The 19,267-nt window shown below is 44.6% G+C and overlaps 1 protein-coding gene across 3 annotated transcripts in view; it reads right to left on the bottom strand.

Annotated features, from left to right (window-relative positions):
• The window catches only part of Snx24 (sorting nexin 24), a 142,501-nt gene that overhangs the window by 43,670 nt on the left and 79,564 nt on the right, over nt 1-19,267 (bottom strand). For all 3 annotated transcript variants that reach the window (XM_085833583.1, XM_021150588.2, XM_029472099.2), the window contains exon 3: nt 6,904-7,008. In XM_085833583.1, the coding sequence (XP_085689709.1) occupies nt 6,904-7,008 (105 nt within the window). The remainder of the gene's footprint in view (nt 1-6,903; nt 7,009-19,267) is intronic.

Below are 19,267 nucleotides of genomic sequence, written 5' to 3'. Positions count from 1 at the left end.
GCCAGGGTAGCCCTATTGCTGGATTCAATTCTTACAGTAAGACTAAGGAACACCAAGATTAAAACAACATCCAGCTGGGTTTAGGGGCACATGTCTTTAATCTCAGCACTTGGGAGGCAGAGGCAGGCAAATCTCTAATTCATCAAAGCCAGCCTGGTCTACAGAGTGAGTTCCAGGACTGGCCTACATAGAGAAACCTGTCTTGAAAAATCAAATCAAATCAAACCAAACCAAACCAAACCAAAAACACCTAAAACACTACCCTAAATGAATCAGAGAAAACCATAGGCCAATCTCAAAAGGCATAGAATTAGCCAGTTCTGTTTGTAGACAAGCAAAGTACTTCAAGTAAAATATCTTGTTTAAGCTGGGCACAGGGGCACACACCGTTAACTTCAGCACTTCAGAGTGAATTTCAAGATAGCCTGGTCTACATAGTGTGTTCCAGTCCAGCCAAGGTTACCCAATGAGACTGTCTCAGGAAAAAAAAAAAAAAACCTGTTTAAATCAGTGTATACACACTATCAATTTAGTATCTTATTGATTAAAAATTATAGTTTATACTCTTTTTTATTAATAGTAAGGCTGTAGAAGAAGTGCAAATATAAATATTTATTTAAAAGTTCTGTAAATACAAATATTCATAGAACCCTCCAATCCAGTCTCACCATATGTAAGCACTCAGTAGTTACATAGAACCAGAAGCTACCACAATGTATACAAATGAGCTGCAGATGATTATGTAGATGAACTCAGAATAAAGAATTCATGGGGGAAAAGCCACATGGTATTCCTTGGGGCCATTCACTTAACCATGCATGCAGTATCTCAATTACTTAGTAAGAACACACATTACACCCCTTTGCGGAATAAAAACAGGCTCGCACTCCTGTACTTTTTATACTGTGTACCCATTTACTTGACCAATGTGTTACTTTATCCAGCTTTACACAGGACTAGGACCGGAAGGAGAGTGAGGAGAGGATTTTCTGAGTCATTGTTTTCCTTGGGATTACAAACCCAATCGTGAAGTCTGTGAAATCATGAAGGTTGCCTCCATTTCTTCAGTTGATTATTAACCATCAAAACATTTAAATTGTTATATTTTAACAGTGGGTAGGCCCGAGAAGATGGAGAAGCAAAGGGAGCTCTAGCCCACGGGTAGTGTGTGTCGGGATACAACCTTAGTTTCTGTAGATTAAAAAAACAAAACAGTTATGGAATCAAGTGTTGTGAGAGTTTCAATAGGAATGCCCCCCCCCCCCGCCATGTGCTTGAATGTCTGACCATAGGGAGTGGCACTGTTAGGAGGTGTGGCCTTGCTGGATTAGTGTGTCACTGTGGAGGTGGGTTTTGAGATCTCATGTGCTCAAGCTATGCCAGGTGTGCAACACAGTCTCTTACTGCCTGTGGATCAAGATGTGGAGCTCTCAGCTCCTTCCCCTGCCTGTGTACCACCATGCGTTCTGCCAAGCTGATAATGGACTATATTCCAAAAACTCTAAGCCAGCCCCAATTAACTGTTTTCTTTTATAAGAGTCGCTATGGTCACGGTGTCTCTTTATAGCCATAAAACCCCTGACTAAGATAAGCACCATATCAAAAAGGGAAACTAGCTAGTTCCCAAATTTCCAGAGGAAAAGAAAATCACAGGAACTCACCAATTACCAGGTACTGCCTGTGAGTTCCACACGCAGCACCATAGGATATAAAGACACACAAACATTATGATCCTATTAAACAGGAAGAGACGAGTCAAGGGGAACTTAGGAAATACTCAGAAATGAATGAAGATGATAACACAATGTATCAAGGCTCAGGAAACCGACACTCAGGGCACCATACGGAGTATAGCTTAAACACTTATCTGAAAAATCAAGAAAGACGTCAAGCCAACAACTTGACTGTATACAATTTAAGAAACCATTAAAGGGAGAACAGAGTATCCCAAAGCTAGGAGAAGGAAGGACCTCATAAAGACTGTCGACAGACAAACGGAATACAGAAAGAAAATAATAAAGAAAACTCAGTAATAGTCAGGTAAGATAATAATAATAATAATAATAAAGTATAGCAGGTAAAGGTGGTTACTGAAAAACCTGACAGCCATGATCCTACCCCCAAAATCCACATGTAAAAAGAGACAGTCACTCCCATAAGCTGTCTTCTGCCCTTCTATACGCATGCATGAATGTGTGCATGTGCACACCTGCACACACAAGTGCCCACACGCACACACACGTTTTTAAAATGTAAAAATAATTAAACAAAAGTAATACAAGTCTAGGATAGTATATTTTCTATCTCATGAAGAATTTTGAAACTTGTCAGAAAAACCCAAGGGAACAAACAAAACCCAAAGAAGGCGTGAGGAGATGACTCAGTGAGTAAGAGCACTCGCTGCCTGCAAGTGTGACACCCGGCTTGGATCTCGGAGCTCGTGTAACAGCTGGGCCTGTGGGTGTGTGTCTGCAACCCCAGCCTATGGTATGGAGGCAGAGGGAGCAGAAGCCTAGGGACGCTCTGGCAAGCAGCCAGCCTGGAGGCTTCAGTGCCACCGTCAAGGGAGACCCTGCCTCTAACAGGATGGGAAACAAGGACCAGGTCATCCTTTAACTTCCACGGGTGCACTGTGGCAAGCATGTGCCCTCTTCCATGCAAAGACACAAAAATAAACAGGGCTGGAGGGATGGCTCAGTAGTTAAGAGCACTGGCTGCTCTGCCAGAGGACCTAGGTTCAATTCTCAGTACCCACATGGTGGCTCACCATCATCTGTTTCTCCAGTTCCAAGGGATCTGATGCTCTCTTCTGGCCTCTGAAGGTACCAGACACACAGCCATACATGCTGCCAAAGCACCCAGGCACTAAAATTAATTAATTATTAGAAAACAGTTTTTTAAAAAAATCAACACGTATATTTCCATTTCCAACAAGACGGAGACATGTCTTCCCTTGTCTTTTCCCACTTAATTCAACCAAAAACTGTATATGAAACAAGTATAAGATTAGGAAAGGCTCAGGAAGTCACAGGGGTGGTGACTTCTAAAACACTGACTCTGAGGAATCCATGACACAGGATAAGTTTGATTTTTTTCATGTGTTCCCTATGGTCCCAAATACCCCAAATTTAAAGCCGAAAAGTCAGCAGCTAAGAAATTCAGGGGAAAAAAAAAGAAGGAAGGAAGAAAGAGGAAGAAAGAAAAAGGGGTAAAAAGGCCTACCCAAATCCATGTTCCCTGGCCAGTGCCACGATCAGTGTCACCGAGCCAGCCTTCCATGCTACTTCGATGTGCTATGCTCACTTGTTCCCCCGCTAAGATGTGACACTCTGAAAACAGAGTGGCTTGCTTGCTTCCTGCTCCTCCCTCTCTCATCCCTCCCTGCTTCCCTCCCCACTTCTCTCCTGGTTATTGCTGCATTCCTCAGGCTGATCGTGAACTCCCATGATGCTCCTGTCTCAGCCCCCTGAACAGGTGGGACTGCAGAGCAGCTGCTGGGGATGTTCACTGTAAAATGTCATCAATAAGCCCATCATGACATGTGCTGGAGGAAAGGTAACTGTGCTGCTTCCCTGCCAAAGTATTTTTAAATAAGCTACAATAGTTAAATCGATGCTGATGCTATTTCTAAGTTATGGTTTACAGACTACTATGCTGGTCAGTTTTGAATGAAGAAACAGCCAAAAAACTGATTGGCGTGGTTCTTCTGTGACTCTCATTTTCAAACTATTAGTGACCAGACAAAGAATGGAAAACAGTGAAAAAATACACACACATATTAAAAATCTTTTGGGATTTTTGATTAGCATCTCTTATCAAAATTAAGTTTGAAAAATGGATGACTATATATTTTTTAAGTTAGTCTCTTAAATATAGCTCCCAGAACACCCCATAAACCACTTTCAGGCTGAGGCAGAAGAGTGACTGGAATCCAGAAGTTCAACCCTAGCATGGGTGGATTCAAACCCTAGGGAGGCAGTTTCAAACAAAAAACAACCACCAACTCCCCATTAAGCCAGATGACTTAAAATAGAAGCAGTATTGACCAGGATTTTCAAGAACATGGTGGCAGAGGGATGCCTCAGTAGTTAAAAGCACTTCCTAGTCTTGCAGAGGACCTGGGATTGGTATCCAACACCCACATGAGAGCTCATAGCCAACTATAACTCCAGTTCCAGGAGATCAGTGCTCTTTTCTGGTCTCTGTGGGCTTGTGCATACGGCACACGTGTGGTGCACATAGATATGCCCAACCTCTCTCTCTCTCTCTCTCTCTCTCTCTCTCTCTCTCTCTCTCTCTCTCACACACACTCTCTCTCTCTCTCTCTCTCTCTCTCTCTCTGTGTGTCTCTCTCTTTCTCTCTCTCTCTCTCACACACACACACACACACTCTCTCTCTCTCACACACACACACACAGAAACTAAACAAACCAACCATTTATTCACCAATCAATTATTCAACCAACCCATTAGGGAAGAAGCAACCTGGTAAACTGTAATATTGATCACTATAAAGTCTTTTCTTGTACCGGCTGACATATTTATATAAAACTATCAAGGGTAGAAAGTTTTTCCTAATTTAGAAAATCATCAGTGTATATAAGAAGAGCCCATATTGGGCAAAAGGGAACATAAAATCCCAGCCAAGCCCAGTCCATTAACAAATGTACTTGGGAAGGCGACACGGTTTCAGAGCCCATTTGAGCTCAGTCCCTCCATGTCTAACTAAAACAGCAGCATGGGCTACCTCAGGTAATGTGTGAGGCTGCAATCACAGGAGCCCAGCTGACCTCCAGAAAAAGATGGGTTATTTGCCCTGAACTTTTCAAGAGACAGACTGCCACAGGGTGACTCTGAGCTTCTCTGACAGGCAGCAGATGAGCTGGAGTAGGTAGGTAGTCTAGGCCCTGTGGCCTTGGGAGCACGGCTTGAAGGCTTGGTCCTTGGTCAGGCCACGGGCCAGGTCAGTGCAGGGGTGGTGTCTGTTAGATGTGCTACTGGAAACTACTCCCTGGAGTTCAGACTGGTCGTGAGGCTGAATGGGGGTCCTCCTGGAGGTAAGGAGGCAGTGGGAGAAAGAAGAACACTCTCTACTTCATCCAAAGACATAAAAAGACCAAGAAGAAAGAGCTGGGCACAGCCGACGTTTCTGCCTTCGCTTCTGCCACTCATCACAGCCTCCCTCTCCGCCTAGCTCCCACTGCCAAAGACGAAAAGGCCCCCACTGAAGTCCTCTGGGCCTTCATGTCACTGAGTGACAACAAAGAGAATCTGAAACACGCGGCAGAAAGCTAACGCCCTCAGCCCTCAACCACATTTTGAAGCCCTGTTTCTGAGAATAGAAAGTTCTAAGCTCAATTTGAGCGTCAACGCAAGCTCCTCTCGTGCCAGATGACTTTATCCACATATTTACACGTGAAGCACAAACAACTTAAAATGTTTACGCTGAGAAGTAATGGAAGTCATGTGTCAAATACAATGGGGGTTGGGGGGGGGGGCGGTGATGGGGGAAGAAAGCTCTCTTCAGAACCGAGAAGCCTGAAGATACACAATATCTGTGGGGAAATCTGGCCTGCAAATGAAAGCGTGCTGTTTACCTTTCCATTCTAATTACAGAGAGCACGCATTCTACCGGCTGCATACAACTTCTTAGTCTCTTTCTCTGGGTCTCTGGTTCCATGTTTGCTCTGAAGTATTGCCTGAAGCTATGGAATCCTGTTAGCTCCGTGCACGGGATCTCAGCGAAGGCCACACGGGTTCCTGGGATTTGAGATTCCAGTTTCTTTTAGGTGCTCACTCCCACAGAGACACGGTGAAGAATCCTTCCACCGAGCCCCATAGACGAAGGGCAAAACCCACAAGCAGCACCCTCCTTGAAACTTCTGTGGCTTCTGCCCAGTCCTCTTTGAACAGGGTAAAGAGGAGGACACAGGAGAACGTTGGGAACTGACACTGAGTCTTCCCTTCTGCTGAGGTGTCCTACACTCTATCACTGGCTATCAGCCACCAGAGACTGGCACAGACCCAGTCATCCAGCAGAGCTCTGAATGGAGACAGGCACACAGGCTTCACAGCACCTTGCTTCCCTTCCATGAAAGATCCACCCTGTGGTTAATGATGCTCGAAGGGGCCCCGAGGACAACGAAGAAAGAACATGGTCGTTCTGAGGCAGCTATGCTCACACCACAGATCGCTTCACGTGTGGGGCTAAGTGCAGAGCATGTCTGACCATTTAGGTCTGTCTGTCTCTGCACCTGCCCTGCCCTTCTATGCACTTAATGAGGGTGTCATAGAAGGGTCCCCTCAGACTTCAGGGTTTTGTGATGCTCAGAGAAGTGCACAGTGTCTTATCCTCTCCTTTGTCTTCTGTGTCTTGTGTGAGAGGAGACTTCCATCTCATCTCAGGTCTGCCTGTCCTGAGAGGTGACAGTAAAGAGCCCCCTGATGCACTCTGTCTGGATTTGACACTCTTTCAGGAGCAGTTTCTACAGAGCTTTGCTAGGGTTTTAGACGTGTGTTAGTCTGCACCACTGAGAAGCCATTTTCTCCCATGACTCCAACTGGCGCCCAAACGTCTAAAACCCAGGGGCTGAAAAAAACAGAATTATTTTATCTAAAACAAAGAATTTGTACAGCTGAATTTAAAAAAACAGGCAGATTGCTTCAACAGCATTCTTCTAATGATACCAAATCTGCACTCGCCCAACGCATAAGGAACTATAAACAGAATCCAAGAAAAGCTAAATGAACCAACCGATAGCCATATTTGTAACAGTCGAATAGCCTCTGTGTCCGAATCTCCTGTCAGGCAGTGTCTGGTGTCACACGCGTGTATTTGGAGCTAACAGAGTGAGATGGGCTGATTTACACTAAGGTTACACTCAGGATCTAAACATCTCTTACCTGTAAATACGTTTCCAGGCCTTGCCGCCGTTGTTCCAAGACTTTGGGGACCCAGTTCCTGACGTGTTTAGAAGGGATTTCTGGAGTCTTTATACATTTCTTAAGCTTCAAAGAAAGAAGGGAAAACATGTTTGTCAATTTATAAGGAGGTCGTTTGGAGGAAAGAAAAACAAGGAAAGTAAACCACAGGCAAAACAGGCTGAAAAGTTTTTCAAACATTTTTTTCACTTAGGTATCCTGATTTCTTAGGCTTTGGGACAAATGGGTTTTGTGTTTGGAAGTCATTATGATGTATATTTCAAATTTTAAATGATTTCTTTTCAGAAAAATTAGAAGTCTAGAACTTGAGCTAAAACAAAAGCAAAAGAAGATAGTTTCAACAATCATTTTATTCCATAGCACAATTGACACCCGTTTTTAATTTTGTTTTCTAACCAGATTAAGAACCACACCGAGAGGCTCTTGAAATCGCTGAAATAAAGGGAAATTTAAAACAGTCTAATCTTCCCAACAATCCAGACAAGCATCTGCAAACGCTGCCACGCAAACTGAAGGGCAGCTCTGAGTAAGGACTTCTAGGCAGTCCTTTTAAGGAGCAGCATTAAAAAAAGAAAAAGTTTCAGGGCTGGAGAGATGTCCCCATCATTAAGAGCACTAGCTGCTCTTCCAGAGGCCAGAGTTCTATTCCAGTACCCACATGGCAGTACACAACCATCTGAAACCCCAATTCCAGGAATCTAGATACCTTCTTTTGACCTCTTCCAGCATCAGGAACACACACATACACAGACATACATGAAGGCAAAACACTCAAACACATAAAATAAAATCTTATTTTTTTAAAAAAGCTATTCACAGTTAGAGCTGCTTTGGCATATGAAATAACATCTAACTTCAAGAAGTGCCAAGGCCTAAAACCTGGGAAGGCTTCCATATCCTGCAAAGGGGATTTTTCCAGTTTGGTGAAATTAGTGATTTAATAACAGAGAGATTGTCCTAGGTTATCTGGGCAGGTTCAAAGCAGTGATGAGGACCTTATAAGAGGGCAGAGGTTATAGGTTATAGGTTAAAAAGTATGAGGCATGGTGGCACATGCCCATAATCTCAGCGCTTAGTAGGTTCACGAAGGAAGATGACAATTTAGAGGGTACCCTGGGCTACAACGAGAGTGCTGTGTCAGCAAGAAATGTAACTAAGCAGCATATAGTTTGCTTAGCATACACAGTGCCTTAAGTTTAATCTCCAGAACCTAAAAATATAAAAGTAAATAAATTTTGCCATTAAAAAATCCCCAATAGGTGGCTAGCTTTCATTATAGCCTCAGCAGCCTCTAGAAGCCAAAAGAAATCTGCTTGTGACCTCTAGAGCTTTGAATGCATCCACTCAGGGCTTCTAGAGACTGCAATGAACCTGCCCAGGGCCTCTAAAAGGTCTGCAGCTCTGGTGACCAGCTCAGTTTAAGTCTAGTGACATTGATTTTGGACTTCAAGACCTCAAGCAGGATAAGAGAATAAATCTGTGCGGCTTTAAACTACTAAATGTATAGCACTTTGTCATAAGTAACCTCTATGAATGGAATAAACCCCAATGTCCTAACTGAAATCTTGAAGACCTACCTACATGGCTCCTTTACAAAACACGAGGAAAGAACATTTTCTAATCCATTAGAATGAGAAAATGTAGATTAAACCTGCAAAAACACAACAAAATTCCTTTGCACATTTAAGAAAATAATCACCCGTGACCACTCTAAGTTGAATCCTTATGGACACTAAGAGAAAGGAGCATTTCAAACGGCAGCAGCCCTTCAGGCTCCAGACATTGGGCTGAGCCCATGTGTGCCTCCTCCTCCCTCTATACAGACACAAGTAATTGCAAACTCCAATCTGCCCTTCCTTACCAACAGAAGTATTAGGCAAAAGGCACAGCCTCCTGAACATAGCTGCTTGGAAAATTGTAAGCCTGGCTGGAGCCTGGAGCCACTGGAGACCCCAGAGGTTCTACAGAGAAGATAGAACCCACATGGTAACACACAACCATCTGGAACCCCATTTCCAGGGTTTCAGATACCTTCTTCTGACCTCTTCCAGCATCAGGAACACATAAACATACAGACATACAGGTATACTATTCTCTTGCCAGTTAGAGAAAAGAAGTCCATCACTTCTCAATCTTTTGGCTAAGATCAAATGTAGAGAAAGGAGTTCCTAAGACATCAAAGGCCATGTAACAGTCACTGGCGCCTCCTCCGTGTTCCCTGGCACTAGAAACATACCTGCCCTCAACTGGACACCAACTGTCTTTGGGTTCTATTGCTGTGATAAAACACCATAACCAAAAGCAACTTGGGGAGGGAAGGGTTTATTTCTTCTCACAGCTTGCAGTTCATCACCACGGGAAGTTAGGGTGGGAACCTAGAGGCGGTAACTGATGCAGGGACCATGTAAAGATACCGCTTACTGGTTTGCTCCCCATGTATCGCTCAGCCTGCTTTCTTACATCATCTGAGACTACTTGCCCAGGAGTGTCACTACCCACAGTAAGATGGGCCCTCCAATACCAATCATCAATTTAAAAAAAATATTCTGTCATGTTGAGAGTGCTGGAAATTGGGGGTGGGGTGGGATGGCAGGAAGAAGGCCTGGATGAGGAGACAGTGTCTGAGGGACAGCCTGAATCCTATTTGAAAGAACCCAGGTGAGCAGCCCAAGAAACACTACTAGGGCAGTGCACTGTCTGATTCTGTGTGTCAACTTGACACAGGCTGGAGTTATCACAGAGGAAGGAACATCAATTGAGGAAATGCCTCCATGATATCCAGCTGTAAGGCATTTTCTCAATTAGTGATCAAGGGGGGAGGGCCAATTGTGGGTGATGCCATCCTTGGGCTGGGAGTCTTGGGTTCTATAAGAAAGCAAGCTAAGCAAGGCAGAGCAAGCAAGCCAGTAAGTAACATCCCTCCATGGCTTCTGCATCAGCTCCTGCTTCCTGACCTGCTTGAGTTCCAGTCCTGACTTCCTTTAGTGATGAACAGCAATGTGGAAATGTAAGCTGAATAAACTCTTTCCTCTCCAACTTGCTTCTTGGTCGTGATGTTTGTGCAGGAATAGAATGGGTACAGAGCTAAACAAAGAACTCTCAACTGAGGAATACCGAATGGCTGAGAAACACCCGAAAAAAAAATGTTCAACATCCTTAATCATCAGGGAAATGCAAAACAACCCTGAGATTCTACTTCACACCAGTCTGAATAGCTAAGATCAACAATTCATGTGACAGCAGATGCTGGTGAGGATGTAGAGAAAGAGGAACACTCCTCCATTGCTGATGGGATTGCAAGCTTGTACAACCTAAATAAGGCTGTTCATAGCAGCCTTATTTATAATAGCCAGAACCTGGAAAGAACCCAGATGTCCCTCAACAGAGGAATGGATACAGAAAACGTGGTACATTTACACAATGGAGTACTACTCAGCAATTAAAAACAATGAATTTATGAAATTCTTAGCCAAATGGATGGATCTGGAGGATAACATCCTGAGTGAGGTAACCCAATCACAAAAGAACACACATGATATGCACTCACTGATACGTGGATATTAGCCCAGATACTTAGAATACCCCAGATACAATTTGCAAAACACATGAAACTCAAAAAGAACGAAGACCAAAGTGTGGATACTTTGTTCCTTCTTAGATGGGGAACAAAATACCCATGGAAGGAGTTACAGAGACAAAGTTCGGAGCTGAGCCAGAAGGAAGGACCATCCAGAGACTGCCCCACCGGGGGATCCATCCCATATACAACCACCAAACCCAGACACTATTGCATATGCCAGAAAGACTTTGCTGACAGGATCCTGATATAGCTATCTCTTGTGAGGCTATGCCAATGCCTGGTAAATACAGAAGTGGATGCTCACAGTCATCTATTGGATGGAACACAGGGCCCCTAATGAAGGAGCTAGAGAAAATACCCAAGGAGCTAAAGGGGTCTGAAATCCTATAGGAGGAAGAACAATATGAACTAACCAGTAACCCCCCCCCCCCAGAGCTGTGTCTCTAGTTGCATATGTAGCAAAGGATGGCCTAGTCAGCCATCAATGGGAGGAGAGGCCTTTGGTCTGGTGAAGATCATATGCCCCAGTACAGGGGAATGCCAGGGCCAGGAAGCGGGAGTGGATGGGTTGGGGAGCAGGGTGGGGAGAGGGTATAGGGAACTTTGGGGATATCATTTGAAATGCAAATGAAGAAAATATCTTTAAAAAGAAAAGGAAAGGAAAGAGAAGAAAAGAAAAGAAAGAAACGCTAAGACAAGCAGACACAGTAAGAGAAAGGGAGGGTCGGGCCTTTGATGCTCAAAGCCAGCAAGAAGAGGTGGACTCTCAGTGCACCGTATACTTCAGTGCCTTGGAGGCCACAGCAGGAATTTAGATATTATTTGAAATGAGAGGTATATTGATGATTTCAACAAGATGAAACATGCTGGGTGTAATGAGACAGAGGTGGAACTGACAGACCAGTTCAAAGTGCCTGAGGAAACCCAGGCCAGGGAGCATGGTCTTGACTGTGGGTGCTGATAGTGGAACTGTGGGTGTGCAAAGTATATTTGGTCACCATGGCTCTAGAGCAGACACTCAGGTTCGGACCTCCTCTGGTAGCTGTTCTGATAAACTGCCTGTCGTTTAGTGAACAGTGTCATAATGTCACATTTGATCTCAGTGGCTGTTTTAGAAAGAGTTCTCTAGAGGAACAGAACTGACAGAACGAATATGGCTGTGGTCCGGCTAATCCAACAACTGCTACCCATCAATAGAAAGTCCAAGCATCCATCCGTTGTTTAGCTCATGGGGCTGGATGTCTCAGCTGGTCTTCAGTATGCCCTGGGATCCAAAAGAAGTAGGTTCTAATGTCAGGGAAGGAACGAACTTGCCATGGAGAGTGAGGGCAAGCAAAGAGCAAGCTGCCCCTTCTTCTATGTCCTTTATAGGCTGCCATCAAAAAGGTATGGCCCAGATTTAAGACTAAACTTTCTACTTCAAAAGATCCAGATCAAAGGTGGGTCTTCTGACCTTCAAATGACTTAACTTAAAAAAGAAAAAGGAAAAAAAAAAAAAGTCCTCATAAGTTTACTCAGCCGATTGGGTATTAGTGAATTCCAGATATAATCAAGTTGATCATGAATAGCCATCACAATGACCAATCGCTTCATTCTTCCCCAAATCAACAGTTCCTGAGTGCTATAGGATTCAAATCCTGGTTTTGGGTGAATGAAGAACACACTTTCCCTACCTGCACCCCCAGCTATTTGTAACTCCATCCTGCTTGTAGGGAGGTGAGAAGAAAGGGGATCTCAGACGCCAGGAAGGAAGGGGCCAGCTCCTTCCTTCCATTCTTCCTCTCTTTTTACATCAATGACCAATGCAATGGATGGAGCCAGAGCAAACACCTTTGACCATGAGGCACCAGCTGGGGGGGGGGGGGGTTGGGAATGGTAAAGTAACAGAGGCCTGATCACCTCCAGGCAGGAACAACAGTATCCCATTTGCTGCTGTCACCCCTGCCTTGCATCTATAAGAACTGCTAGCTACATTTAATCCCCATCACCGTGGTCATGTGACACAGTTGTTCATTAAAACACAGTGTAAGTCTACTGGGTAGAAGAACTTCTGTTTTGCCAGAAGGACAGTAGGGTTTGTTTCCGACAGAAGTGTGAAGAAGTGCCTGGGATGACAGCAGCTGTAATCAGAAAAATTAAAGTCACAGCTTTATGATAACAGACACTGAGGCTCAAGAAAAGGTAAAGTCACAGCTTTACGACAACAGACCCTGAGTCTTGCTCCATCCCTTGGGCTGATGGCCTCTAGGTTTCCTAAGGACAACACTAAATTTCTTACTTGCTCAAGAAAGCTAGCCAAGGTTCTATGTGTACATCCTTAGACACTCCTAGTAGAAAGGGATTGACTGCTGAGGTTGGAGAGTTTAAGCTAGAGATGCCTCTAGGTGTCCATGGGAAGACAATGTGTGAGAGACTATACAGAATTCTGTAAACCCAGGAGTCTGAACACTGTGTAGAAAGTGTTTGTAGACATAGAACTGAGCCAAATCATATTAAGAGTCAAGTCCCAACACAGCAAAGGGGTTATGGTGGGGAGAAGGCACTAACTGGCCTCCTGGTGTTTACAATCTACATAACACTTTCTATGTGAGAGTGGGCAGGAGCTGTGACTACAGTGGGGTGGTCACTTCCACGGCTACCTCTCTGGAACACTGCTAACTTTGAAGAAGTGGCTAGGGCTTCAAGTGACCTCTAGCAGCCAAGAGCCATCTCTGGCTAACAGTTATAAAAAGCATCACTCCCAAAGATGCAGGCAGAAGTCTGCCTGAGTGAGCATAGATACAGACTTAAGCATAGCTGTGAGGACGAAGAAGAGCTCTGACTCCAGATCCATGGAGACTCTATGTAACAAGTGTTCTTTGAAAGTTATGCGTTTGTGTCTGTGGTGATTTATTATGCTGTAATAGAATACTGGGAGGGCCAACTCTGAGGGACAGGGAGGGAGTGAGGATGAGGTAAGAAACTACCACACAGGAGTGTTTCCAAAGGGTTGGAAAAGTGGAAGCAAGCTGGCGATGCAAGCTTTACAACCCGACTTTGATCCCCACAAGAGCTCCACCATCGGTTTCCTCTCCTTTTCTTTTCTTTGCATCTTGATGTAACCGCAATGAAAATATTGCCCCTTTTGTTCACATGAGGCTATCGAGAGAGATGATCATCGCAGAGACTGCATCCGTGACACATGTGGAGGTGAGCAGGAATTTAGATGAGAGACAAACCCAAGACAATATGTTTCCAGTGGGGATCAGATGCTTGCAAGATAAATATTCCTTGTCCACTTCATCTGATGATTAACTGTCCTGCTACTCAGCATCCAGGCAAAAGGGCCTTTCTGATGTGTGTAGATAATCTCACACACACACATGCACGCATGCATGTATGCACGCACACATGTGTGCATATCCACTGTGTGATGACTCCTTTTCTTTGTTCATGGTTAGAACTCTCTGAGAACTTACTCCAGACCATCAAGACCTACTAGCATATGATGTGGATAGAAAAACTTACAATTTTCTACAGAGAGAACCAGAAATGCTTTTAGCAAGGATAAAATTTTTTAAAAAATGGAAATGAAATCATCTAAAGAAATAGAGGCATTGGGAAGGCAAAAGATAACCTCGTATACACACAGTCACCCCAGTTCTCTCGGGGTTCCTTCATGGACGGCGCATGGGTGCTGTTCTCTCTGTGTGATCCCATATTGCAGTTTTTGGTTCAGCTGAAATGTGTACTTCATTAAACGGAATGGAAGAGAATGTAATATTTGACTCAATCCCAAAGGAGGCAATAACAAGAGATGAAGATAGTTAATCTGAACATGAACCAGCCCCATATTTCACTGAAAACGTTGTGAATAAAGGGGTGGGCTGGAACTGACAGAAAAACAGCTGGGGAGGCATGAAGGGTAAAATATGCTCAAAGTCTGCAGTAAGAGTAAGAGTTTCTTGTCAGCCATGAGATCTGGGGCCTAGGAGAGCACAGCTCTTTGCAAGCATGGCCGTGGGAGGAGACAACTGATTTGGCTAGGGTAGGGGTGACTGTGGCATGGCCTGGGCCCTTCACATGCCTAAAGGTTTACCCATCACAAGAGCATGTGCCTGAGCTGCAGGGAACAAAGAACAGGATGGAGTCCTGTTTGATTTGGGTGGGGAATTTGTCAACCCCTACGTCATTCTAATGCAGTAGAAGCTACAGAGGAAATGGAATTAGAGGGACCTGGGGTCAAGTTGCAATAACATAAAACCCCTAAACCAGAACATATATGGTGCTCTACAATATCCCATAGATTAGATAATTAACCTTGTAAAAAATACAAAGGATAAGACCTGGTGTATATGTTGGGGCTCTGGGTAGGGGAGACATAGCAATATATACCTAGAACTGTAGCATGTGGGAGACCGTGAGATTTCCAACATCCTCAAATACACAACACTGCAAGCTCAAAACCAGCTGACGACATAGGATATAAGCTTTGCATTAGAATATAATTTAACTTGTTTAGGCAGAAATGTGTAACGTAAATGGAACAGGAGTTTCCATAAAGAGTAGAAAACAGGCAGCTGGCGTTGAAGAACTTGAATGTCCAGCTTTGTTTCTAACATATCAGTTGGCAAATGGATGGGCATTCAGCCTGGCAAAGACAGGGAAGTGTGGACCTGCACAGGTAATGCTTGGGTGTGGCTACCATGAACCTTCCTTAGGAGAACAATAGAGAAAGGATTGGCCAGTAGATGGCTGGAAGTGAACACGATGATGATGCCTTCGAAGACATCTGAGAATCTCTAGTTCCCAGTGCCTGTGAGTGGTATTTCTGCACAACAGAAAGGGGCTTTGCAGAGAAGGTTTTAATTAAGGATCTTGATACGGGACTGCTATCCTGGACTATAATTGGGATGGGCCTCATGTTAACCTCAAAGGGGACAGAGAACTATTAAGGCCTATGGTGGCTTGAATATACTTGGCCCAAGCAATGGCACTATTTGGAGGTGTGGCTTTGTTGGGGGAAGGGTGTCACTGTGGGCTTGGCTTTAAGACCCTTCTCCTAACCACGTGGGACCCTGTCTTCTCCTAGCTGCCTTCAGATGATATATAACTCTCAGCTCCTTCTGCACCATGACTGCCTGGATGCTGCCATGCTCCTGCCTTGATGATAATGGACTGAACCTCTGAACCTATAAGCCAGTTCCAATGAAATGCTGTCCTTATAAGATCTGCCTTGGTCATGGTGTGTGTTTACAGCAGTAAAACCCTAACTAAGAGAAGGTCAGAGAGAGGGACAGGACAGTAGATGTCATGAGGGAGGAAGAAGCAGCAAAGGAGGTGACTGCCACCTTGGAAGATGGTAGGTGGCTGTGAGGAATGTGGGCAGCTGTTGGGAGCTACCAAGAGCAGCAAATGGGCTCTTGTACGGGAATGCAGCCCTGTCCACAACTGAAGACAATTCAAGCCCACATCAGAGAGAGTGGGAGAAAGGCCTTGAAATGCAGGTAAAGGCAAACTGAAGACAAGTAAGAAGATGAAGAGCGGGAGACGCCATGTAAGGTAACACTGCTCTGGGCTGGCAGGGGTGCAAACGCGAACGCCAAGTGGGATGCATTGCCGGAATGTAACAGAACAAGTTGACAGCACTTAGCAGCATTCTGGAAAATTCAGGTAACAGAAAGGTCAGAGGGACTTTCAAGATTCAGAACCTCGAGCTAAGACTTGTGGCTGTGTGTGTGTGTGTGTGTGTGTGTGTTTGTAGGGCTGCATCTGAGTGGCATCCTTAAAACTATAATTCACAGAAGGAACTTCAAATTATATCAAGCATCCTCTGGGGAACTCGACTGAGATGCAGACTATTAGGTTCCATTACACACAGCCTGATTCAATGTGAGTGGTGTGAGGTGTCTTCACTTTGGTCTTTAAAACTTAAAGAAAACAGCATCAAATATGCAGCACAGCTCCAGAAGAAATGACAAAGCTCAACGGGTGGTCAGGTGTGATGGTGGACGCCTGTGACCCCAGCGTGGATCCCATTCTTGAAAGCGTGAGGCAGGAGGATCATGACTCTGACGTCAGAAGGAGCTGCATAGAGAGACCATCTCAAAATGAGCCGATAAAGAACAGGAGATGTAGCTCAGTGGTAGGTGCTGACTTAGCATGTAAGAAGTCTTGGGCTTCCTCAGCACAAGACAGACAGACACAGGGACAGAGAGAACCTGAAAGGATAAACATTTTTATTATTATATGCACACCCAAACTAAAAAAGATAGATTTCAGGGGACTGGAAAGATGGCTCAGCGACAACTAAGAGTTTGTGTTGTTTCGCCAAAGGACCCAAGTTCTCCCAGCTCATTTCTACCTGTAACTCCAGCTCCAGAAATCAGATGCCACCTGTGGCCTCCACAGGCACCCATACACATGTGACATGCACTCAGGTACACATACAAGCACGTAAGTAATTATCATAACCAAAATCAAAGGGTTTTGGTGAAAAATACTTTCAGCAAACAGGCAGTATTTAATAACAGACCACACAAACTAGTGAACAAGCCCTGAGACCCTAGTAAATGAGAAAACACAGAAATAAAATTAAAAAAAAAAAGAAATGAAAAGAAAGAAAGGTACCTAAATAAACTCAAAAAACATTACTTGTGTGCAAGGGAAGATGTGTGTTCCCTAAGTAGACGACTTTCAGAGGGATCATGTCCAAAGCAGATAAGTTGCCATTCGCCTTTATTCAGCTCCACTTGCTTTGGTAACATATGCCAGGGGATTTAAAAAAACAAAGACAAAACCCATATCCTTTGACAGAGAGGTGGTCTTTTTGGCAATATAGTGTGCTATGCAGGATGTGTTTTTAAAAATCCGAGGAAGAGAACAGAGATTACGTTAGAAAACTAGAAGCCCAGCCACTGTGTGCAGGCAGTGGTGGGCCCCTCTTCTTGTCCTTGCTCAGACTTGCTAGAGGCTTTAGCTTTATCTCCAGAGAGAGGGGTGGGTGTCTCATGCCTGTGATTCCAGAGCTTGGTAGACCGAGGCAGGAAGATAACAATAAGTTCAAGGCTAACCTGGGCAATATAGTGAATTTGAGAAGAAAATAATGAATATACAGACAAAAAAATGTAACTAGGGATGGATCTTGGTGGTAAAGTGCTTCCAGCAGGCAAAGGCCCAGGTTGGGTACCAACAACCCCTTCCTTCCCACCAAAAAGAGAAAAGCTGAGAAAACTAATTCTGACTTGCACAAAGAGAAAGAAATTCTGAGGAAGGTTTAAAAATACACCCCCTCACACTAACTTGACAAAGTCAAAAGCCTCTTCCTCAAAACTAGCAAGAACAACCAACAAGGAGGCGCTTGTGTGTCTGTAAGCCATGACCACGATGACGAGTGACGAATCCATCACGGTAAAGGTGCCAAGTGCTTAGGGACAGCCCACGTGCTCCGCTGCGGTCAGCTTCTGTGCACTGCCCAAACACTTCCATCCAGGGAGCCGAATACGAAATAAAAGAAAAATCAAGACAGGGGTGGAGCCAGCATCATAAACTGTGATGATAATCAAACTTTTCAAGAAAATTCAATGGCAGAAGATGGCGTCAGTGCAGTCAGAGGGGAAGCATTTTAGTAAACACAGTCATATGGGAACACAGTCATATGGGGAGGATCAGGCTGCCTGGTGGGGAGCAGGGCGGGAAAGCTTGTACAAGGTTGATTCTTAGCTGCTCCAGTGCTTCTGAGCGGTTTTACGGTTAAGATTACAGACCGATGTGAACTTTTCTATCCCCCTGCTACTTGTCTTTGCCCTCCCACCAATTCTAACCCAGCAGTGTCTGTCCCTTCTCTGCAGTGCATAAAGTCAGACAGCACACTCCAACAGCCTGCCCGCCCCCGAAGTCCCTGTAAGAACGTCTCCAATCCTATGACAGAGATTTGAGAATTACTCCTCTATTTACTCGAACAAACCTCATTAGGAAAAACTGGATACAGTTACTAATGGAACCGCAGAAGTTGAAAGAATAGGTCCTAGAAAGTACAGGAATTTTTATTTTATTTTATATTTTATTTTATTTGGCAATGCTTGATTGCAGTGGAGAAGGAGAAGGAACTGTCCTAGAGCAGAAAGTGAGCCAGCCGGCCTGCACTCGGGCAGGGCTGACCCAGCCTAATTGGCAGGCACCCTGCTGTGTCTCTTATGGAGCCGATCCCCTGGTGCCTGGAGAGCTCAGCTGGGCTGTGCTGGCCATAGAGTACTTCATGCTGACCTAGTACTTTAGGAAGGGTCTTGCACCTGACAAGCCGCCCAGGCCTGACTGACTGGGAGAAGCTTCGTGGGGGTGGAGAGAAACTTGGTCGCTCTACCTTCCATAGGGTTCGCCAGATACCCAGCAGAAAACAAAGACAGAACCCCAGGAGAAAGAGAGGGACCCACAAGGTCCCCGAGAAGGTGCTTTTTAAAACTGTCTCTTGGCAACACCTGATAGAAATCTGCAGGCACTTTCGTGGTTTCTCCAGGAGGAAACTTGAACTTGATAAAGTTCTAACTGGAGAAATAAATTGATTTAATTAAACTGTTTGCTGCCCTAACAGAAAAGCTTGGAGCACCTCTAAAAAGAAGGGAGGAAGTGGATCTGATGGTGCCCAGCACCTGGAAGGAGGGGCAGAGAGGAATCTGTGAGTTCTAAGTCAGCCAGAGTTCCAGAGTGAGACACACGCACACACACACACACACACACACACACACACACACCCATCTAAAACTAAAC

The sequence above is a fragment of the Mus caroli genome, unplaced genomic scaffold, assembly GCF_978045245.1.
Source record: "Mus caroli unplaced genomic scaffold, Mus_caroli_1 scaffold_19, whole genome shotgun sequence".
Classification (NCBI taxonomy): Eukaryota; Metazoa; Chordata; class Mammalia; order Rodentia; family Muridae; genus Mus; species Mus caroli.
The sequence above is the reverse complement of the archived record's forward strand: the minus strand, read 5'-3'. Positions and strand labels throughout refer to the sequence as shown.